At 41.8% G+C, this 24545-nt stretch overlaps 1 protein-coding gene across 4 annotated transcripts in view; it reads right to left on the reverse strand.

The window, feature by feature from the left end:
- The window catches only part of PHTF1 (putative homeodomain transcription factor 1), a 44128-nt gene that overhangs the window by 17944 nt on the left and 1639 nt on the right, over nt 1-24545 (reverse strand). For 2 of the 4 annotated variants that reach the window (XM_037038730.1, XM_037038729.1), the window contains 3 exons: nt 24379-24435; nt 1809-1878; nt 1222-1380 (listed from right to left, as the gene is read on the reverse strand). In XM_037038730.1, coding sequence (XP_036894625.1) covers nt 1222-1380; nt 1809-1878; nt 24379-24435 — 286 coding nt within the window. Of the gene's footprint in view, nt 1-1221; nt 1381-1808; nt 1879-4165; nt 4188-24378; nt 24436-24545 lie in introns of those variants that run through there. The other 2 variants (XM_037038731.1, XM_037038732.1) reach the window with 2 other exon arrangements.

Raw genomic sequence — 24545 nt, forward strand, 5'->3', positions numbered from 1 at the left:
GCAGGACTCCGCAGAAAGTCTAGAGACGGACAGCCTCCCTCTGAACCTTACAGCTCTCCTAAAGATGAGGAAAAAAGACAGCCACGTGAAAAGCTGTAAGATTGTTTCAAACAGACGGAACAGCTGAGGAACAGAGGCCAGTGAGCCTGGAGTGAGCCAGGGGGAGAGAGGCCAGGCGTGACCTCTGAGAGCCTGGCAGGGAACGGGTCAGGCCGTGCACTGCAGGCCCTGGTAAAAAGTTGGGATTTCCAGGAAATGAGAAGTCGCTGAAGGGTTTTAAGCAGGAAAATGGTATGATGTGGCTTCTGTCCTAAAGGGTTTCTCTGTGCACTGTGAAAAGAATGGCTGGGAGAGACTCAGAGAAGATGCTACTCCAACAGCCGAGCGGAGGGATGCTGGGGCTGCAGACGATGGCGGTGGCTGGAGACAGACAGACAGAGGCCAGGCCTGCTTTGGAGGTCGAGCTCACAGACCCTCAGACGTGAGAGTTGATGGCAGGGAATAATAGACAATTTTTCACCTGAAAACTGGGTGGTTGATGAGAGTATTTAATGAAATGTGGGAAGTCCTAAAAAGTAGCAAGCTTGTACCAAGAAAAAAGTCTGTGGGGGAAAAAACCCCTAGAGTTCCATTTTGGGTATGACTAAGATGAAGGTACCTATTAAATCTCCACGGACATGTCAAGCACGTGGTTGTATTTACAAGTCTGAAGTTGGCAGAGAGATGTGGCCTGAAGACACACGTTTGAGGGTCATCAGGGTGTCGATCATGTGTAAAGCAACAGGTCTTGACGAGGACACCCAGAGAAGAGAAGGGAGTCTGGGGTCCGACCCCGAGACGGCGCACACCCGATGCCCAACAGAGTCCCCCCACGGTGCTTGCTCCCCCTGAGTGCGACCTCCAGATGGCCTGCGGCCCTTCGTTTCTTTGTGAATCTAATCTAATGAAAGGATAAATGGAGGAACAAGAAGGCCTGGCCCTGGCTGGGTGGCTCGGGCGCAGCGTCATCCCATACACCACGAGGTTGCGGGTCTGAGCCCCGTGTGGGACACGTACAGGAGGCAACCATTCGGTGTCTCTCTCACACTGGTGCTTTTCTCTCTCAACTCAATAAGCACACCCTTGAGTGAGAATTTAAAAAACAAAACAGTAAGGTATATACTATCTAATAGCAAAAGCAGCAAAAGAGCGGTCATAACCTGTTCCGACGTCTCCAATTACCTTGCATGAGGTAAAGCAGTAGCAGCCAAACAAAGATTCTTACAGAGGTCACCTGAATCCACCAACTGCTGAACAACGGGAAGAACACAACTCGAACAAGCCCCTTCCGGGTCAGAGACGTCCAGGGGATTTCAGGCTTGGCTTTGGCAAATGTGGAGCCTTGAAATATACAGTAAAACAAAATGTCAGACACTCCCATATGCTACAGACTGACGCCCATTTGTAACTATATTCAAAGCTGCAAGAGCAAAATCAGCCCGCAGCCTATCCAGGTAAAAAGAGCCCTCTTGGAGGTAATGGCTTCTTGTCTCAATCGTGAGGGCAGAAGCTAAAGCCAGCCAGACTCACTTGAACGTCATACAATGCAGTCATGTTTTCTTAGTTCCAAGTTCATCCCTCCCTCTTGACCCTGATGGAAACCACACAACCTCCACACAGCACTAAAGCAGAGTGGAGGTGCCAAAGCCTGACGATGAGGGAGGAGGATTACTTCTGCGAGGCTGAGTTTGTGATCACATAAGGTACTGACCTGAAAGTAATCACCATAAAATAACACACGTGAGAAACAAGGCGAATTTGGAACTCACCTCTGATCAGGTCAACGTCAATCAGGTCCGGCTTTATGTGACCCATCTTTTTTGGTTTGTTTTTGAAACCCTTGGGTGAAACAGAACAAAAACAGAAATAAAGAAAAAAAGCCCTTTTAAATACGAAAGGTAAACATGTTCCTAGTTCTCTATTACAGCTGACTCCCTCTTACTGGGGATGCTTAATCCTAATGCTCCTTAAAGGAACTTGTGACCAATATGTATTTAGTTTTAGTTTTTAGTTTTATCAAGCAAGGCATACACAGACTTTCATCACTTAAAAGTAATCACAGTGCCAAAATATCAGTCAGGGAAAAGCCTCGGATTTCCCTAACCCATCTCTTCTCCAAGTTTCATTCATTAAAAAAAAATAACTTGCATCTGATTTTAGTTGTCTCTCTCAATATTTACCTCCATACATCTAAATAATATGTCTATACTACTATTTTTTAATATGTGATTTTAGAAATCATCCTAATATTGGGGGGAAGGTGGAAGTAGGTTTACTGTTATGAGTATGTGAAACAGTTTATTCTTAAATTATTATTATATTAATTTCCACACAAACAACTGTAAGCCTACTTTTGCCCCACCTTGTGGTGTGAAAATTTAACTATTTCACTTCTAATCCCCACACCCGAACTTCTACCCCCAAAACATACATCCTCCCAACACAGTAATACTGACTTTTTGGGAAATCAGTAATCAGTAGTTACAGTATTATCACCATGAAGTTAGCATTCCCTGTGAGCTATATTTTATATTCGTCCATATATTCTATGAGGTCAGTCAAAATATTTACCATTTTTGAAATACTAAATGCGAAAAAATTAATTGAAGTTCTTTTTTTCCTAAAAAAAGAAAATCTCCTAGAAACCCCCTTCCCAGAGCCCTCTGTCTCCCTGCTCCATGCGGACCAGCTGCGCTCAGACCAGCTGCGCTCGGGCCAGCTGCTCGGCCAGGATCCCTCCCAGGATTCCCTCTGCGGTCACCCCCGTGGGTGCCTCCACCTCTCTCTGCGGCCAATCCCCATTCCCGAGGTCCCACGTCTTCTAGGAGCACATCCTTCAGGAGAAAGGGGTCAAAAAGGTAATTTTTTGAATTCCTGCATGTCTGAAAATGAATGTATTCTACCCTCATACCTTTTTTTGAAAATAGCTCATTTTTATTGCTTCGTTCCCATGACCACAATGCATCCCCCACGCCCTCTCCCACCTCCACCCCACAATCACCACAGCGCTGCCTGAGTCCACGAGTCCTTTTTTTCTTTCTGATCAAAAGTTACAGCAGATACACAAGTCTAAGTTGTTCATAAATTTCCCCCAGGAAGCATCGTTCCCCTGTTTTCTCGCGTCCAATGCCGCTCCTGCAAACGCCAGCGCCACCCTGATTCCTGGCCCTTTGCCGGCCAGGCGCTCCCCTCCTGATCTCCCCTGTATGCGTGGTGCTCCTTGTAATGAACTTGATGACCACGTGCCTTGACGGGAGTCCTTTACTGTGTACTGTGAGGGGAATCTCCCCTAGATCAGAGTTCATGTCTTTCGGTTTAAGGAACTTTTCTTGAAATTTATTTTTGTATTTCTTCCCTTGCAACACAACTGTTCTCTCATATTTGCTTTTTTTTTTGTCTTTTGTTTATTTTCTGAAAATGTCCTCAAATTCTTCCTTTGATTTTTCATTTTGATTTTTGGGTTTCTTTTCTATTCTTTCATGCTGAAGGATTTTTCAAATATCTAGTAATCACTGGCTGTCCGTTTATACATTCAAATGTTCACTGAAGTCGCAATGACGAGTCCCCCAGAACGTAAACTACCCGTCAACAGCAGAACGGATTCATAACTGGGACGTTCTACTGAGTAAACTACAGTCACGCACCAGCATGAGTGAAACTCACGAACGTGATACTGAACTAAAGGCATCAGACTCAGCCACCATCCCACTGCACAAGACACTGTGAGTCACCACCAACTGCGACCCTCTGAACACCCAGGGGCCCACCGGCACTAAATACTGTCACACACACACACACACACACAGAAATTAGACTACAAGTGTATGTGGTGTATAACTTCACTTACGTACAGAAAGGGCAAAATCAACCTGTGCCCTAGCAGCAGGGAACCGGTTACCCCCGTGGGAGTGGAGACCAGACGTGCGTGGGGGGGGGGGTCTTCCTCGGGACTCCCCTACGATCCGTCTCTTCATCTGAGCAACATGGATGTGTTCAGTCTGTGAAAGTGTCTCAAGCTGTACACTTATAATTCTGTCATGTAAGTGTGTGAGTATATAGGCAGATTCATATTTACTATGTTTTACTGGAATGAAAAACTCTGAAAGCTCACTCAAGTCTGGCTTACAGATTTGGGGCATCACGTCAGGGTCCATCGTGCAGGAAGCTGAAGGGAATCACCAAGTGTCACCACCTGGAGGCTTTTTCTTTCCCTGTGACCCTTCGCATTCACAGAATCATCAATGATCAAGATCTGAAGATAGTTTTCCAGACATCATTCAAAATAATCCTCCATCACCATTTGCAGATGACACGACACTATATACAGAAAACACTCAAGAATCCACCAAAAATTAAGAGAATAAAATAATTCAGAAAAGTAGCAGGACACAAAATTAACACAGAGCAATGAACAATCAGAAGGAGAAATTAAGAAAACAATTGCACTTACGATTACATCAAAAAAGAATAAATGGGACTTCTGGTCAAGATGGTAAAGTGGGTCAATGCTGTGCTCATCTCGCCCACAACCGCATCAAAATTACAACTAATTCACAGAACCTGAGAACCATCTGAAGCCTCGCTGAGCTGAATGCCTGTAACTAAGGACAAAGAAAAGCCTCCTGGAGACTGGTGGGAGGGGTGGAAATGCTGAAAGGGGCAGGTCCCACACCCACCTGTGGCAGTTAAGCGATGGGATGGATACCTTGGCTAAGAAGGTCCCCCCCCCCGCCCCTCCCCTGGGAGCAGGGGGTCTCAGCCATATACGGGGGTCCCCAGCCCAGAGTCCCACTGCCAGGAAGTGAAGTCCCTATGACGTGGGGCCATGAAAACCAGCGGGGACTGCGTCTGAGTGAGAGGAAAGGCTGCCAGAGGACTGGGCACTGCGGGCTTTAAAGGGACGACGGGCAGACTCACAAACTCACTGCCAAGAGGCTCTAGTGCAGAGGCAGCACCTTGAAAAGAGCCAAGGATATAAGGGGAGGAGCTCAACTGACTAGTTTCAGGGTAAGGGCTAACGAGGCAAAAGTCGGGGCACCTCCTCCAGGCAGAGAAGTGCTGGCGGATGCCAGTGTTCCTTCGTTAAGCTCCCTGCACCGATCCCGCACGCAAGGCAGGTGCCAGATCTGAGCTCTGGATTAACCTGGCTAACACCATGCACCCTGCTCTGCTGATCCCCTGAGATCCGCCCCACCCAGCTCACATGCTGAGCCTGAACCAACTCCAGCAGCTCCCCCACAAGCAGCAGCCTGCCTCCGCCTGAGCTGCAACCTTCCTAAAACCCCTCAAAGGCCCACAAACCCCAAACACACGGTGGCTGGCTTCAGCATGCCCTGTGCCTCTTGCTCAGCCATTCCAGGCCTGGCACAAGCAGTGACTGCTCTCAACTGTACTGTAACTCCCATCAGGTAGCCCCAAGCCTGGCACAAGCGGTGGCCAGTCTTGACTTGGAACAGAGCCTTAAATAAGCAGCCACCAATGTGGCACGAGAAGCAGCTGGTGGTGGCCCCCAACAGGTGCCCATCAGAGAAGGCCAAGCACAACACTGGTGGCAGCTGACTTCACTCGCAGGAGAGCCTCTCCCAAGCATTTCCCAGCACCACAAGCAGCACCTGGGATCACTTTGTAGCTCCTACCAGACGGCCCCAAACCTGGCACAAGCAGTGGTGACCTTGACCTTCATTACAGTCTGCCCACAAGAGGATCCAGAACCAACATACCTGGCAGCCAGGCTGAGACCCCACCAGAGCACCCCCCAACAAGCTCCACAAACGACACACCCAAGGGCAGACCGGGCTGGCACCAGACCCTGCTGTGGCCGCTCCTATCAGCCGCCGCGCTACAGCTCATCCAACGTGAACATGCTCAGCTTGCTCACCCAGTCAGCGTGAGGGTTGGTCCCACCCACCAATGTACCAACAAGCCACCGAGGCTCCAGTCAGCGCAGGGGACACACCTGGAGCTCCCAGGTGCAAAAGGCGACTGTGCCACTGGCCGCACAGGACACCTGCCGGGCCACTCTGCCAGGACCAAGAGATGTAGCAGCTCTGCCTAAAACACAGAAACACACACAGGGGGCAGCGAAATGAGGAGACAGAGAAACACATCCCAAGTGAAAGAAGACAGAAGTCCAGACAAGAATATCAATACCCCTACGTCACAGGGGTACCAGAGGAAAGAGAGAAAGGGGGGTTGAAAAAATGTTACTTCGAGTGTTTTCTAATGACTGAAAACTTCTGCTAACCTGGTAAAGGGAAGAGACATACAAGTCCAGGAAGCACGAGGGCCTTACCAAACAAACACGAACAAATGCACAGCGCCCATGGGCAGACACACCGTCATTCAAACGCCAGAGGCTGTAGACAGGGAGCGTCTTAAAATCAGCAGGAGAAAATCAGTCAGTCATGAAAACGGATAATGTGCAAGGGAGCACTCCTGAGACCGTCGGCTGATTTCTCGGAAGAAACTTTCCAGGCCAGAAAAAATGTTCAAAATGATGAAAGGCAAAGACCGCAGTCGAGACTGCTGTGCCCAGCAAGGCTGTCACTTAGAGCCAAAGACGGGACGGCGAATTTCCCACACGAGAAAAGGCTGTCTACGGCCATACCACCCTGAACGCGCCCGATCTCATCTGACCTCAGAAGTGAAGCAGGGTCGGGCCTGGTTAGACTTGGACGGCAAAAGGCTACAGGAGTTAATCACCGCTAAACTAGTTTTACAAGAAATGTTAAAGGGTTTCTTTAGGAAGAGCAAAAACGTGAATAAATATAGAAAAGAAAAAAATTATCCATGATAGAGGCAAACACTTCAAAGTGGTGCATCACAGATAAAGCTGGAGCAAAAGTTAAAAAACAGACGTAGAAAGATCATGTGTAATTAAAACAAGAAATCAAGAAATACACACAAAAAGAGAAGTAAAAAACTGACAAAAGAATAAACATGGATGGGGTGAGTAAAAAGTGTAGTGTTTTAGAATGCGTTCAGACCTAAGCAACCATAAACTTAAAACAGTCCACTGTATCGGAGCTCGGCATATAGGAAGCCCGTGTAAACCCAAGCCGAAAATCTGTAAGAGATCCACAAGAAACACAGAAAGAAGAACCAACGCAGAGCACTACAGAAAGTCATCCACATACAAGAAAAGAGAACAAGAGATAAAAAAGGGCCAGAGAAAAGCTACAAAGACAATCAGAAAACAACATAATGGCAATATATAAATAATTACTTTAAATGGAAGTAGAATAAATGCTCTAATCAAAAGACACAGGGTGGCTGAGTGGATTTAAAAAAACAAGACCTGTACATATGTGCCTGTAACAACCCACTTCAGATCAAAAGACACCCGCAGACTGAAGGTAAAGGGATAGCAAGAGGCATTTCGGGCACATTCACATGAAAAAAGGCTGGAGTAACACCACTCAGACGAGGGAAAAGAGACTTTAAAACAAAGGCTGTAAAAAGAGACAATGAAGGGCATTTGATAATGATAACGGAATCAATCCAACAAGAGGCTCTAACTCTCATAAAAACCTACACACCCAACACAGGGGCACCTAAAGCAAATACTGACAGGCACCCAGGGAAAGACAGTGACACAGTAATAGTGCAGGACTTCAAAACCCCATCGACACCACTGGGTTGATCATCTAGGCAGAAAACCAACAATAAAAACAGTGGCCTTAAATAACACACTACATCAGATGGACTTAATATTTTAGGACACCTTTTAGCACCCAAAGGCAGCAGAATACATCTTCTTCTCAAGGGCACGTGGGTCATTTTCCAGGACAGACTACATGTCACATGACAAAATAAGTCTCAAAAAATTTAAGAAGGTTGAAATCCTATCAAGCATCTTCTCCAATCACAATGGATGAAACTATACATCAATTAGAAGAAAACTGAAAAACACACAAAGAAATGGATGCTAAATAACATCCTATTAAACAATGAATGGGTCAACAACGAGATCAAGAAAGAAATAAAAAGATACACTGAGACAAATGAAAATGAACACACAATAATCCAAAATCTACAAGACAGAACCAAAGCAGTTCTAAAGGGAAATTTATAGAAATACAGGCCTACCTAAAGAAACAAGAAAAATCTCAAATAAAAATACCAAAACTTACACCTAAAGGAACTGGAAAAGCCCAAAGTGAGTAGAAGGGAAAAAAATAATGATCAGCACAGAAATAAGCAAAATAGAGTCTAAAATAAAAACAGAAAAAAAGAATCAATGAAACCAAGAGCTGGTTCTCTGAAAAGATTAAAATGATAAACCTTTAGCCACACTCATCAAGAAAAAAAATGAGAGAGAGAGCAAATATAATCAGAAAGGAAAGAAGTGACGAGCAACACCACAGAAATCAGGGGATTTTAACGAAATACTGTAAACAATTATATGCCAACAAATTGGAAAACCTGAAATGGATATAGTCCCCAAAATATACAATCTTCAAAGGCTAAGTCAGGAAAAAACAAAACAAAACAGAAAATCTGAACAGAACAACGACTGCCAATGAAATTGAATCAGTTGTCAAAAAACTCCTAACAAACAAAGCCTTGAACTGACTGGCCTCATCGTAAATTCTGACAAATATTCAAAGAAGAATTAATACTTATTCTTTCCTAAGTATTCTAAAACATTGAACAGAAGGAAGGTTCTTCAACTCGATTTACAAGGCCAGCGTTACCCCAACAACGAAACCAGACCCAGACACCACAGAAAGAAAACTAGAGACCAATTTCCCTTATGAATGTAAGATACAAAGGTACCCAATCAAATACAGCAATATATTAGAAGGGTCATACATCGTGATCAAGTTGAATTTATTTATGGGATGCCAGGCTAATACAAAATCCACAAATCAATTAATGTGATATATCACATAAACAAAATGAAAGATAAAGATCACATAATCATATCAATAAATGCAGAAAAGCACTTGTCAAAATCCAACACCCATTCACGATAAAAACTCTCAGCAAAATTTGGATAGAAGGGACATACCTCAACATAATAAAGGCCATATATGACAAAACACAGCTAATATCCTACCTAAAGGTGAAAAGCTCAAAATTTTTTCTGTAAAATCAAGGACAAGACAAGAATGTCTACTTTCACCACTATTATTCAACAAAGCATCGGAAGTCCCAGCCACAGCAATCAGACAAGGAATAAAAAGCATCCAAATTGGAAAGGAAGATATAAAACTGTCATTATTTGCAAATAATTTGTGACTATATATAAAGGACCCTAAAGATTTCACCAAAAAACTACTGAAGCTGATATATAAATTCAGTAAAGCAGCAGGATACAAAACTAATATTCAGAAATAGTCTGCATTTTTATACTAAAAAAAACTAAGAAAACAATCCAATTTATAAATGCATGGAAAATAATAAAATACCTAGGAATAAATTTAACAGAAGAAACTGAAGAAGATACAAATAAATAGAAGCATACACAGTGCTCATGAATAGGAAGAATTAACATCATTAAAATGTCCATACTACCCAAAGCAATCTATAGATTCAATGCAATTCCTATCAAAATATCAAAGGCATATTTATTTCACAGAACTAGAACGAATAATCCTAAACTTTGTATGGAACTACAAAAGATCACAAAGAGCCATAGCAATCATGAAAAAAAAAGAATAAAGTTGGAGGTATCACATTACCTGGTATCAAACTATACTATCAGGCCATAGTACCCAAAACAGTGTGGTACTGGCATATAAAACAGACATAGAGATTCAAAAACCAGAATGGAGAGCCTAGAAATAAACTCATGCCTATATGGTCAATTCATAGTTGATAAAGGAGGCAAGAACATAAAACGGTATAATGGGGTAAAGACAGTCAATAAGTGGTGTGGGTAAAACTAGACAGACGCATGCAAAAAAGAAACCAGATCACCTTCTTACATCATATACAAGAATAAACTCAAAATGGATTAAAACCTTAAATATAACATCCAAACCCATAAAACTCCTAAAAGAGAACATAGGCAGTAAAATCTCAGACATTTCTCTTAGCATTACTTCTTCTGATATATCTGCTAGGGCAAGGGAAACAAAAGAAAAACTAAACAAATTGGACTATGTCAGATGAAGAATTTGTTGCAACTGAGAATTAAGGGGTTTTAAGACGGCAGCCTCGGTGAACACAGCTCACCTCCTCACACAAAGCTGTACCACACTGATGGGTTGGCCAAAAAGTCCATTATGGGTTTTTTTAAAGATTTTTATTTATTTATCTTTAGAGAGGAAGGGAAGGAAAGAAACATCAATGTATGTTGCCTTTCGTGAGTCCCCTGCTGGGAACTGGCCTGCAACCCAGGCATGTGCCCTGACTGGGAATTGAACTGTGATTGTGTGGTTCACAGGCCTGCACTCAATCCACTGAGCTACGCCAGCCAGGGCCCATTATGTTTTTTCTATACAATGGCTCTTGTAGCGCTTAGTTGCCTTTAACTTCATTCAAAACAATTTTACTAGATTGTATTGTGACAGCTGTCATATTAGTATGCTTTTAAAAAAATTTACCAAAATTGGTGAACTTTTGTGGCCATTTTAATATTGAAGATGAAAGAAAATACATAACATTTTGGTGTATTATATGTTATTATGAAAAGAAAGGTAAAAAATGCACCTGAAACTCAAAAGAAAAGATTTGTGCAGAGTATGGAGAAGGTGCTGTGACTGAGCCAATGCGTCAAAAATAGTTTGTGGAGTTTCTTGGTATACTGACATTTTGGCCAAATAATTCCTTGCTTTGGGGCTGTCTTATGCGTTGGAAGGTTTAGCAGCACCCCTGGCCTCTGCCCACTAGAAACCAATAGCAGGAGAGAGCCGACATACTCAAAATATCCAGATCAATAACATTATTGGTGAAAATGAAAAATGTGTCTTTATTTTACAGAAAAAACATAATAGAGTTTTTGGTCAACCAAATATATGTCAACTACCTCTTTTCTAAGTTCCATTTATTTTACTTACATACTTAGGCCTCTTAAGTTGTCAAAATACATAAAAATTCAGTATCCTATAGGTAAATTCAACTAAAATTACAGTTATTTTGTAATTTTAAATATAAATGTTAAATAAGGCTATTCAAATCATCACTCTTTTTGGACTCCAAAAAGAAGACTTCTATCAAATTGACAACTGCAACGATATAATACTTTATTTACAATCTTTCATAGAATTTATTTATTTACATTGTTCATTCAATGTAATTTGTCAAGTAAATTTCATGAAGTTCTAAACTAAGTCTTACGTGGAAGCTAACAACTTAGCATTTTCATTCATTTTCTGTGTTAATTCTCTAACTATTAAAAGCAGAAGATTGAGGAAAAAAGAATGCTACAGATTCCACCATAAACCTGTAATTTATAATAAATGAATTCAGATAAGTAAGAGGATATAAAATTAATATTCAGAAAAAGATTGCATTTTTATACAATAATAAACTATCAGAGAATTAAGAAAACAATCCCATTTCCCAATGCATCAAAAATAATAAAATGCCTAGGAGTAAATTTAACCAAGGAGGTAAAAGACTTACACTTGGAAACTATAAGTAGGAAACTATACTTTCCACTTAAGTAGGAAAATGAAGATAGAAATAAATGGAAGAATAGACTGTGCTCATGAATAAGAAGAATTAACATCATTAAAATATGTCCATACAACCCAAAGCAATCTATAAATTCAATGCAATATTATCACACTTTCAATGGCATTTTTCATAGAATTAAAACAAATCATTCTAAAATTTATATGGAACCACAAAAAAACCCCGAATAACCGGAGCCATCTTGAGAAAGCACAAAGGCAGAGGTATGACACTACCTGAGAGCAAACTCTACTCGAGGGCTATAATCATCAAAACAGCAAGGTACTGGCATAAAACACATAGGTCAATGGAACGGAATAAAGAGCCCAGAAACAAACCCACCCCTACGTGGTCAACCTATGACAAAAAAGGCAAGAATATATCCTGTACAATGGGGTAAAGACTGTTTCTTCAAAAAAAAGGGTGTTAGGAAAACTGGATAGATGCAAAAAAAAAAAAAAAGAAAGAAAGAAACTAGACCACCTCTTACAACACGTACAGGAACAAACTCAAAATGTATTAAAGATTTAAATGTAAGACCTGAAACTACGATACTGCTAGAAGAGAACATAAGCAGTAAACAATCTGACATCAGTCTGAGTAATAACTTTTTGATATGTCCCCTCAAGCAAGAGAAATAAAAGCAAAAACAAACGGGCCTTCAAATTTAAAAGCTCCTGCAAGGAGAAGGAAACCATCAACAAAACAAAAAGACAACGTACTGAATAGGAGAATATATTCACAGATGATATATCAGATAAGGGGTTGATATCCAAATTACGTAAGTAACTCATACAACTCAATTAAGAAAAAAAAAACAATAAAAAATGAGCCAAGGACATAAAAAGGTATTTCTCCGAAGGCGACCTACAGGGGTCAATACACACGAAAAGACGCTCAGACACCACTAATCATCGGGGAAGGGCCAATCCAAGCCACAGTGAAGGATCACTTCACCCAGTCTGCGTGGCTAGCACCGGAAAGTCACAAGTAACCCGTGCTGGCAAGGACGGGGAAAGGGAACCCCAGTGCACTGTGGGTGGGACTGGAACTGGTATAACCACTGTGGAAAACAGTATGGAATTTCTTTAAAAAAACTACAGATATACCATGCAACCCAGAAATTCCACTTCCGGGGATTTATCTGAAGAAAAGGAAAACACTAATTTCAAAAGATGTATGTACCCCTATGTTCACTGCAACATTATTTACAACAGCCAAGATACAGAGGCAACCCAGGCATCCATCGATAGGTGAATAAAGTGTGTTACATATGAGTGTGTGTGTGTATAACATATGCTAATATATATATACACACACACACACACACATGTATACACACACGTATACGCATACACTAGGTGGCAGAGTGTGGTCTGCACACTCTCCACAGAGCCCCAGCCAGAGGCCACGTTCAGCCCTCTCTCGTTCGCCCATTTTTTAACCAAGAATATGAATGGGGCAGAGCTGCCATCCCAGAGGAGCTGCCTCGGCCGACTGCCCCCTCAGACCTCTGGGATGTTGGACTGGCAACAACCTTGGAGCCGGTGGCCCACAGAACTGTTTGCAAGGATAACAATAAAGCAGATATTTAGACTATTGGACTGCAAAGCGAAAACATTCTTCCGAATTGGCATCACCACGCTAGCCTACAGAAACGCCTCCCTTCTGTGGACAGAACGGCTGCCCGGCCCTTGCTCATGAAGGTCCCTTGTTTCCCCCCCCCCATTAGAACGCCACTTGGGCTTCTACCTGATCACTGCTTCCCAACTAGCTGTTCTTTTCAAAATAAAAAAATCTGAAATAAATATTTGTTGCCTTTCCCTTTCGTTTTTTGAAGATTCTATTGATTTATTTTCAGAGAGAGGGGAAGGGAGGGAAAAAGAGGGAGAGAAACATCAATCAGCTGCCTCTCGCACGGCCCCAACCGAGGGGCTGGCCAGCACCCCAGGCATGTGCCCTGGCCGGAAAGAACCCAGCGACCCTTCGGTTTTCTGGAAGACACCCAACCACTGAGACACACCAGTCAGGGCTCCCTTTGGCCTTTTATTTTGAAGTGAATGCCCTTGACATAACTGTGCAGCACCTGACCAACGTAGCTCCTACTTTCAGGCAAAAAGGCAAAAGCGCTGGAGGCATTGCTGTACTCCTGGACTCTACGTAACAGGAAATTAAAGGCCAGTGAAATGCTGAACACATCCTGACCTCTTAGTGTGCTGACCTTTCCATTTTATTGTCACTGAAATAATCCAACTACTACAGAGCCAGGCACAGAAAAGGGAGACACCACTGATTCAGGACACATGGCGAGCAACAGAGCCACAGCACAGGGCAGGTACTGGACTACAGGGGAACGGGCACCTCACGGAGATTTCAAAGTCAAAGACAGGGATCCAAAGGAAAACACCTAACCTGAGACCTGAGGACTGTGAAAGAGTCTGTGAAGATGGATATGGGTGTAGCAAAAAGAGGAATCAAGAAAAGCCTGAGAAATGAGCCAGCATGACAAAAATTGCAGAAATTCCAAGGTGGCCAAGAACAGCAGAGTGGAAGTGAAGAGGATCATCAGCAAAGAACGTGAATTTACTGGAAGGACCCCAGGAAGTCAGGGAGCAGTGTTTATGAGTGAAACAAAAAGATAATGTGTTCAAACACAGACAAGAGAACAAGCCAGCTTTGGTGATGGGGGTAAGGGAAAACAAGACGCTGGGAAAACAGTTTAAAAAGCTACTCTGGTAATCTGGATCGCAGGAGACACATTTGACCTATAAACGCCCAGACGGTATTTCAGGCCTCGTGGGCTACTTGTCTCCGTGGCCGCCACTCACTCAGCTGCCGTCACAGTACAGCTGACTTAGACAACGAACATATAAAACACAGAGCCTGCCATACTCCAGCAGATTGGGCCAGACCAGGTCATTAGAAGCAAGGACGGGGGAAAAATACTTACATTACAAAGATATTAGAAGGTAGAATCCAGAGGTTTTGTTAATTGACAGTGTGGGAATAGTGAAGACGAAGCCACAGAAAAATTCCAAGTCCCCACTTCACCACCCTAGCTCCTCACTGACTAGGAAAGACCAGAGAAAGGACAGGGCCAGCTCGAGAGGGGTCTCACATTCAGCGCACCTTCCACTCACGGAGCCTGGAGTCTGTGGGGAGAATTCTCCTCCCACAGGAAGTCACTGCAAGTCACTGCAAGTCACATGACAACACATGGAGACCTAACATCCTTCTCAGGGGCAGGGGAGTGAGTAATTAGGAAAATCAATAAATAAGTCTATCTGACCCTGAAGCTCACGCCTAAATGTTGATGAGATCTGTTATTTTGCTACTGGTATAAATAAGATACTGTTATACCTGCACACCTATACATTCATATACCTCTATAACTATCTTAAATAGCTCAAATATAGCTATCTTATGATCCAGGTAATTTCACCTAATATATTTTCCATTTTTTAGAGGGGAAATTTTTATTTTTATTAAAATAACACTTATATTACAAGGCTAATTTAAAAAAAACTTCCAACCTCACCTGTCCCTTGATTCCTATTTTTTTTAATCTAATTAATGTAAGTACAGGTTTTCTTCAATTTTAGAAGCTATCCATTCACTTCTTACCATTGAAGATAAAGAGATAAGCTTTCTTTTTTATTTTATTTTATTTTTTTATAAATGTATGGTTGCCTTTCGTGCGTCCCCTGCTGGGAGTTGGCCTGCAGGGAACTGGCCTGCAACCCAGGGATGTGCCCTGACTGAGAATCGAACCTCGATCGTCTGAGTTGCAGGCCCGCGCTCAATCCACCGAGCTACACCAGCCAGGGCAAGAGATAGCTTTTTTATTTAGCCTTTCTGTGCCTTGGTTCCTTCACCTACAAAACGGGAATAATACATCTGCCACATAGACTGATGTAAAGATCAGTTAATAGTGTGGGTGTGCATAGTGCTTAGAATATTGCAAGACACATACTACATGCTAAACATTAATGATTATTATTAATGCACCAAACACACACACATGTGCCCTCTGAACTAAAGTTTTCCCTCATACGGTTTTACCACAATTTTAGTTAAATTGGTGTTTGATGTTCTGAGTGTTAAGATTACATAAATATTGTTTCTAGCTAAGTCAAGTAGTAAACAGCCATTATATTTCCTTTAACAATTCTGTTTGTCCTCGAATTGTAACTGCCTTATTTTTTGCATTCATTTATTTTATCCATACATCCCCCCAACTCATCTTAAAGCTCCCTTTAAGTTTAACAAATCTGCTGCCAACGTCCCCTTGAAGGGGTCTATCCCCCACAGCTCCATGGGGCCCCGCTGTTTTCAGGCCATCTGGGGACATCTCCTGATCGTCCCAGAACTCCCTATACGTCGCTCTGAGCTGGCCGTCCTCCTTCCTCGAGTTACGAATCCTCTATTTGTTTACTCATTCATAATACATGCCCTCCCACGCTCAGAGAGGGTTGCGGGTGACACGCTTTTTTGAGATTTTGAAGTTCTCAATGTATCTTCATGTGGTACCTTCACACTTGGTTAACAGTGAGCCTGGGCATACGGTTTTACACTAAAGGTCATTTTGCCTCAAAACTTTGAAGGTTCCGCTGCCTTCTGGCTTCCAGATGAGAAGTTGCTCCTGAGAGGCCCCCTGGAACCCTGACTCGCCGCCTCTGCACAGGGTTTGTTTCGACCCTTCCCTACACTCCCTGCGTAGCGCCAGCTCTAATCCCACATGTTCTTACGCTGTTGTCATTTATAATAATGTACGTATGCCAAAAGCTGGACTCCCCACATTCAGGAAGCTAACAGAACACCTAATTCTCTCAAGGCAAAAAGACCTTCTCCAAGATATTACATTAAACCTGTCAAAAGTTAATGACAAAGAATTTTTTCTTAGATTTTATTTATTTTTAGAGAGAGTGGAATGGAGAGAGGAAGAGGGAAAGAAACATGATGTGCAAGAGATACCTTGATCGGTTGCCTCTCACACGCACCCCTCCACTGGGGACCTGACCTGTAACCCACCATGTGTTCTGACTGGGAATCAAACCCACAACCTTTCGATTCATAGGCCAACACTCAATCCACTAAGCCACACCAGCCAGGGCCAAAGAAAGAACTCTCAAGGCAGCCAGGGGTAGGGGGAACTATAACCTATAAAGGAAACCCCATTAGGTTACCATCAGATTTTTTCAGCAGAAACCCTACAGGCTAGGACAGAGTAGAATCAAACATTGAAAATATAAAGAGAGAAAAATCACCAGCCAAAATAATAAATATATCCAGCAGTCATCCTTTAGATATGACGGAGAAATAAGGGCTTTCCCAGAAAATAGACACTGAGGGAACCTATCACCACGAGCCTTACATTACAACAAAGGCTGACAGGGGCTCTTCCACCTGAAGTAAAGAGCCAAAAAACACACAAAACTGTCAGTAAGATGATAAAAGGCACATCGAAGCCAAAAAGTTGCAACCATATTTCAGGACAGGATATACAACACTTAAATACAACAAAGGTTAAGAAGGCTAAGAGCATTTTTTAAAAAGACAACAGCTACCGCAATTTGGGAATGAACACACTGCATTAAAAAGTTTTTTAACGTGACAACAGAAAGGTAAAGTAGGAAGGGGAAACGGACCGAACCTGCACGGAGGGGGGGGCGGGGAGAGGCGGTCAGGAGAGGAAGGACTAGTACACACACGAAACTACTTTTTACATGAACATGATAGTAACCTCAAAACAAAAATCCGGACCTGAGACACAACATAAAAAAAGAAAGAAATGAAGACAAAAATAATAGATTACCACCAAACTAAAGTAGCAGACAGAAACACAAGGGAGACACAGCAACCAAAGCACAAAAGACAGAAGGGCTGCAGGAAGTCCTTACACAGAAAGGATGGACCTCAGCCTAAATGCACCGATGTGCCGATTAAAAGGCGTGGAATGGTTAGGATGGATTAAAAAACAAGACCCAACGCTGTGTGGCCCTCAGGAGAACCACGTCAGCTGCAAAGACAAACAAAGACACCAAGTGAAGGGCTGGAAGATGATACCCCAAGCAAATGGCATCAGAGAGAAAAAAACAGGCGCAACCATACTTATTTCAGACAAAATAGGTTTCAAGATAGAAAAAAAGTAACGAGAGAAAAATAAACGTTTATAATGATAAAGAGGACAGTACAACAAGAAGACATAACACTTTTCAATAACTATGCACCCAATCTGGAAGCACCAAAGTATATAAAGCAATTACTAATAAAGGGAGAGAAATAAAGAAATAAAGGGAGAAACTGACAAAAACACAAGTGTAGTTAGAGACCTAAGTGCTCCATTTACAGCAAAGAATAGATCATCCAAGCAGAAAGCCAACAAGGAAATAATGGTCTTTAATGACACATTAGACCAGATAAACAAAAATCAATATTTATAGAGCTTTTTATCCAAAATGACAGAATACACATTCTTCTCAAGGGGACACAGAACATTCTCAAGAACAGACCATATGTTGGGCCACAAAATTAGTCTTGACAAACTTAAGACACCTGAAATCACGCCACGCAGATATCCCAACCAAACTGGTACTAAACTGGAAATTAAGTACCAGAAAAAAAGCTACAAAAGCTGCAAATAAAGTAGAGATCAAACAACATGCTACTGGACAGTACTGGGTCAAAGAATAAAAGATACACAGGGTCAAAAAAGAACAACGAGCCCTGGCTGGTGTAGCTCAGTGGATTGAGCTCGGGCCTGCGAACCAGATGATCACGGTTCGATTCCCAGTCAGGGCACGTGCCTGGGTTGCAGGCCAGTTCCCAGCAGGGGATGCACGAGAAGCAACCATACACTGATGTTTCTCTTCCTCTCTCCTTCCCTTCCCCTCTAAAGATAAATAAATAAAATAAAATAAAAGAACAACGAGAGGACATAAAATTTGGAAGACGCAGCAAAAGCAGTCCTAACAGGGAATTTTATAGCATTACAGTCCCACCTCAGGAGACACAAAAAATGTCAGATAAAAAAACCTAACATTTCACCTTAAAGAACTAATACTAAGAACAAATGAAGCCCTAAGTCGGCAGAAGAAAATAAAACTCAGAATTAAATGAAACAGAGAACAAAAAGACAATAGAAAGAATAATGGAACAATAAGCTGGTTTTTTTTTAAAGGAAAATTGACAAACCTCTAGCTCACTAAGAAGAAAAGAAAAAGCACGCAAAATCAGACACCACATAAATACAGAGGGCTATTCAAGGATACTATGAAAAGCTATACACCACCAAATTTGGTAACCTAGAAGAAATAAATTCTTAGAAAGATGTAACCTTCCTAGACTGAACCATGAAGAACTGAAAAACCCAACTAGACCAGCCAACAGTAAGTAAATTGAAAGAGTAATCAAAAACCATCCGAAAAACAAGTCAGGACCAGATGGCTTCACTGATGAATCCTACACCGAACATTGAAAGATTTAATGCCTACCTTTCTCAAACTCTTCCAAAAAAAAAAATCAAGTAAGGGAATAATTCCTAATGTATTTTATAAGGTTAACATTACCCTGATACCCCCCAAAAATGTACCCAGGTCTTTAAATATAGTAATTGTATCTTTAAAAATAGTGTTCTTATGATTCCTAAATGACGTGTTTTATCTGTTTCCTTTTTTCTTTAGGTCTTAAATATCTGATGCTCTTCAATTACCCATAAGAGGGAGGCACTAACATGCTAAATCCAAGTTTGGTGTGCAGTGGATGGAGCTTATTGGCCAGCGGGCCTCACCTTAGGGAGGCAGCCAACCATTTCACTTTTGGTATCCCAGGGTCTTTCCTCTTTAGTTGATCAGTTTCTACAAAAAGAAATTTCAGCCCATGCTGGTGTGGCTCAGTGGACAGTGGATCGACTACTGGCCTGCGAACCAAAGGGTCGCCAGTTCCATTCCCATCAGGACACATGCCTGGGTTGACAGCCAGGTCCCCTTGTGCAAGAGGCAACCACACATTGATATTTCTCTGTCTTTCTCCCTCCCTTCCCCTCTCTCTAAAAATAAATAAAATATTTTAAAACTTTTTTTTTAAAAAAGAAATTCCAGTCTTCTATTTGAGATCACAAACCTGGTCACCAGATGTGCACTTAACCCCCATCATTTATACAGCATTTCACCCCACTCTCTTCTGTGATTGGAGTTCCAGAATCCAGAACGTCCCTGGTTCTGCCTCTCCAGAGAGCAAGCTTCAGTCCAATCTTCTGCCAGAGGCAGCTAAGGGTCGCCACCTGGCTGTGTAGGGCGAGAAAGAGGACCCGGGGGAGGCCCCGTACACGCATGCTCAAACCAGCCTGCTTTCGTACTGTCAGCCCTCCCTCATTCCTGCACATATGCCTACCTGATGCATCGAATTCCTGAGTCTTTCAGAAATTAAGTACAAGGGTTTTAAACAAGAAGTGCATTTGTTCTCTATTGTCATTCCCTACTACACATACTTTACATTTTTACTTTCTTCACTTTCCGACTTTTCAAAGTGTGTTAACAGCTCTCATTTACTGTAGTCTTCTCTTCCATGCTTTTAAATCCTTGGGGGCTGATACCTTTTTCTTCTTTATCGTAAATTTAGAGGGGTTTCAGAATAGATCAGGTGGAGGTTGATGCACATGTTCAAACTGTCATCTTTAATGAGGCGTCTCATCTTTCTTATGCCCACTATCCAGCTTAAGAAATAAAACATTACGAACAGAGCTGAAGTTATCTCTGTGTTCAGGATCGGCCTTTTAACATTTTTTTAGATAAAAATGAGGTGACTTTCTAACACTAAGTTTTGTTATTCTAATATTGAGAAAAGTTAAAGAAAAAATATGTTTAAAAATAAAGGATAACGAATTAGAATGTTTCGCTTGCCTTATATCTCAAACAGCATGTTAAACAGTAGTTAAGAGAAGCCATTCTTGTTTTATTGTCTTCTTTTGTTGGGGGGGGGGGAGACAAAGTTGAGCTTCATTCTGAAAATAATGTTAGACTTCAGACTTAATACATTTTCTCAATTAAGAAATTTTAGGAAACAGTCCTGGCTGGTGTGTGTAGCTCAATGAATTGAGCACGGGCCTGTGAAGCAAGGGGTTGCTGGTTCGATTCCCAGGCAGGGCACATGCCTGGGTTGCAGGCCAGGTCCCCAGTAGGGGACACATATGAGGCAACCACACACTGATGTTTCTCTCCCACTCTCTCTCCTTCCCTTCCCCTCTATCTAAAAATAAATAAATTATTTAAAAAATTTTAGGAAACAATTTTCATTGAGAATATGTATGAATTCCTTGTGTACTATATTAGGATCTCTCCTATTTTTTTCATTTCTGATTAAAGAAAGTAGGTATGTTGAGGTATAATTACCATACTATAAAACACTCATTTTAGGTGTACAGTTTTAGTCATTAGGTAGATTTCTAGTAAAGTTTACAGTACAGCCATCAACACATTTAAGATTTGAAACACTTTCATTCACAAAGTAATTTTTATTCATTGGGATTATTTTTATTACCGTTTCTCTCCCAGTTCACTGTAAGCTTCATGAAAAGAAAACTGCTGAGCGTTCTTGCCCATTATTATACAAAGTGCCTGACATACAGTAGGGAGGAGCTCAACAAATATTGTTAAGTGAAGAATTCATAAGGACTGTTTCGGTTTTAATTTTGTTATTTCCTTCTCCTTTTTACTTTGACTCATTGTTTTCTCTAGATTCTCTAGGTTCTCTAGAGAATCTCTAGAATCTTCATATATGAACTTAAAGAACTCTAGAGAATCTCTAGAATCTTCATATATGAACTTAAATCACCATACTATTTCTTCTCGATCTAGACATTTTTTGTTAATATAGACATTTTGTGTGGTATCATTTCATCAAGTATTACTTTCAAGAAAATTCCACAGATTTTGTTATAGTGTCTATATTATTTCTATCCTTCAAAAAAACAGCTGGAATGTAGCCCCTCTCTACTCAAAAGCCTCAAAAATGTTTCCATTTCCTACAGAATAATATCTAAAATGTTCAGTAAAACAATCAAGTCAGGCCCTGGCTGGTATAGCTCAGTGGATTGAGCACAAGCCTGCGAACCAGAGGATCGAGGTTCGATTCCCAGTCAGGGCACATGCCTGGGTTGCAGGCCAGTTCCCTGCAGGCCATTTCCCAGCAGGGGACACACAAAAGGCAACCATACATTGATATTTCTCTCCCTCTCTCCTTCCCCACTGAAGATAAATAAATAAAATCTTTAAAAAAAAAACAATCAAGTCAGCCCTGACTGATTTATGGCCTATAATCTCGTCAGCCCTGACTGATTTATGGCAGACTGATTTATGGCCTATAATCTCGTCGACATACCTGATAAGTCAGATTGGACTTCTTGCTCTTCCCTTAAACAAGTACTGTACTTCTATCCATAAATATTTTCTCTTTTGTGCTCAGGACCTAGCAGAATCTCTTCTCCATAGTAGCTCAATAAATGTTTGTGGAGGGGTTCATACCACTTTTCACAATCCAAGCTAAGATTTTTAAGATTTTTAAAATTGACATCTTTTACAGTTTTGAATATTACACAACTTCTAATTTTATCGTACTGTGTGACCTGATGTTAATACTGTTTATTATTTTTTTTAATTTTTTAGCTTTTGCTTTCAAAATATTTATATATTTGCCTTCAATTTATATTTGTTTTCCAAATATTTATCTTTGTGTAATTTATTTTTAAACTGCAGTAAACACTTCTTTGTATCTTATATTTTGGTCGATTTTTGTCTAAGACTTAAACACTTAACAAGACTTCTTGGCTTTTCTCCCATCATCATTAGACCGCAGAATTCATGAAAGCAACAGCCATATCTACCTCAGTGAGTGCATCCTTAGCGCCTGGTACATGTGGGTATGTTTAGCATCTTTCATTTTGTTCTTTCTTCTGCTACTAAACTTAAAAGTATACACCAAGAAGTTCTTAGGTAGATTGATTAGCTTATGAGAGAACAATGAATAAAAATATACATAATAGAAGGGGTTCAATTAAATACATCACAGGTGGCAAACACAAGGCCCACGGGCCAAATCCGGCTCTCCATTTCGTTTTATCCAGCTCGGCACCTTGTTTCTACCCAGCAGCAGTGCTGAGCTCCTTGCCCCTAATTAAGGAGTAGCTACATGTACACAGTCCTAAAATCATATTCAGCCCTTTGGCAGCAACCGTGAAGCTGGTGTGGCCCCCAGTGAAAATGAGTTTGACACCCCAGATTCACAGCAACAGAGTTCACATTACGAATCAAGTTGTTCTAAGTAAGACACAAATACAATCCCTGCCCTTGAGGCCGATGAAGATGCACAGACCAACAAGTAACTCTGATCAAGGGCACTAAAAGGAAGGTGTGTCCAAAATGGCTTGGAAGCAGAAGCTCACGAAACGCTTAAATTGGGTAGGGAAAGGAGATACATAAGGAAATTCTATGGTAATAAGTAAAATCCTCTGAAGGATAAAGAAAACAAACCCAGACGAAGTATCCCGCACGTCCCAGACGGGGCTAGAGATCTCAGAGGGGATCTAACTCCCAGTTCTGTGCCCTTTCTACGACTCCAGGACTGTCAAACTCATTTTCACCGGGGGCCACATCAGCCTCGCAGCTGCCTTCAAATGCCCAGATGAAATGTTAGGACTGTACAAATGTAAAACTCCTTAACAGCTAAGCGAGAGCTTGGTGCTGCCGCCAGGTAGAAACAAGGTGCTAGCTGGATCGCGGGCCTTGTGTTTGCCACCTGCGCACCATGCGTACTATCAATACTTTCAGCCTCTCACAAAAGAATAACAGGAGAGCGTTTAATAGTGACAAAATTAGGTTGGGGGGTTCATTCACCCTAACCCCATCTCCCATTAATACAAAAAAGGAAATCAAGGACCATATAAAATTGTGACATTAGCCAAGCATCACGTAGCTCAAACACCTTCCTAGTCAATGGGCCTATAAACACGGGGCCACAGAGCAACCTCTCCATGGCTATCGCACTCTCCCTCCACGTATTTGTTGACCCCACAGCCCTGACTTTGGACTGTCAGAATATTTAATCCCCCCTCCCTTTATAAATTAATGAACTAGCATTCTGAATCATGCACCAGTTTTGGCTGCTTAGTGAGCATGAAATAACCCCAAGAATTTGCTCAGTTCTAACAGCACTGTAGGAAAAAGTGTACTCTAAACCAGTAATTGAAAAGGTGATTCAGGTCACAGATGGATTTTATTTGGCTTGCAGGGGAAGAGGAAGAGAAAGAGGGGCGGGGAGTGGGAAGGAGAGGGGAAGAGAAGACAGGGGCCTAGCTCTAAAAATATCCAGATAATATAAAAATGCACGTTCCCAGATTCTCCTGAAAACCCTGAAGCTCAGTCAACAGGGGGCCTACTCTGGCACAAAGTAACAGCAGGCAGAGTTAAGAAGCCATAGCTCCATTTAATATGGGGTGTTTGCTTTCTAGTTCATCCCAGACCAATCACTCCTTCCCATTCCCGGTACTGAGGCCAAAAGTCAACTGTCATTTCCCACTCTGCTTGCGGTGCTGTTTGCCTTATAAACTTCAAAGAACAAAGAATGCCATCGATGGTGGATAAGTGCAGGTTTTTAAAAAGTACAATCCACCCTTTCCACTAACGCAGTAAGACAAAGCTAGAATCCAAGAAATCAATTTACCTTAATCTGAGTCTGTTCAATGGACTTTTCCCATATCTGCTGATCATATGCTCCAATCTGAAACAGGGAGGAGGCTATTTAGATAATGCAAAGGAAATCTTTTTATGAAGGTCAGACCTCACCCATAGTCACAATTATTAAATATCAATATGATACCTGGAAAATGT

The sequence above is a fragment of the Sturnira hondurensis genome, unplaced genomic scaffold (genome assembly GCF_014824575.4).
Source record: "Sturnira hondurensis isolate 20B ecotype Veracruz unplaced genomic scaffold, ASM1482457v3 Scaffold0024822, whole genome shotgun sequence".
Taxonomy (NCBI): Eukaryota; Metazoa; Chordata; class Mammalia; order Chiroptera; family Phyllostomidae; genus Sturnira; species Sturnira hondurensis.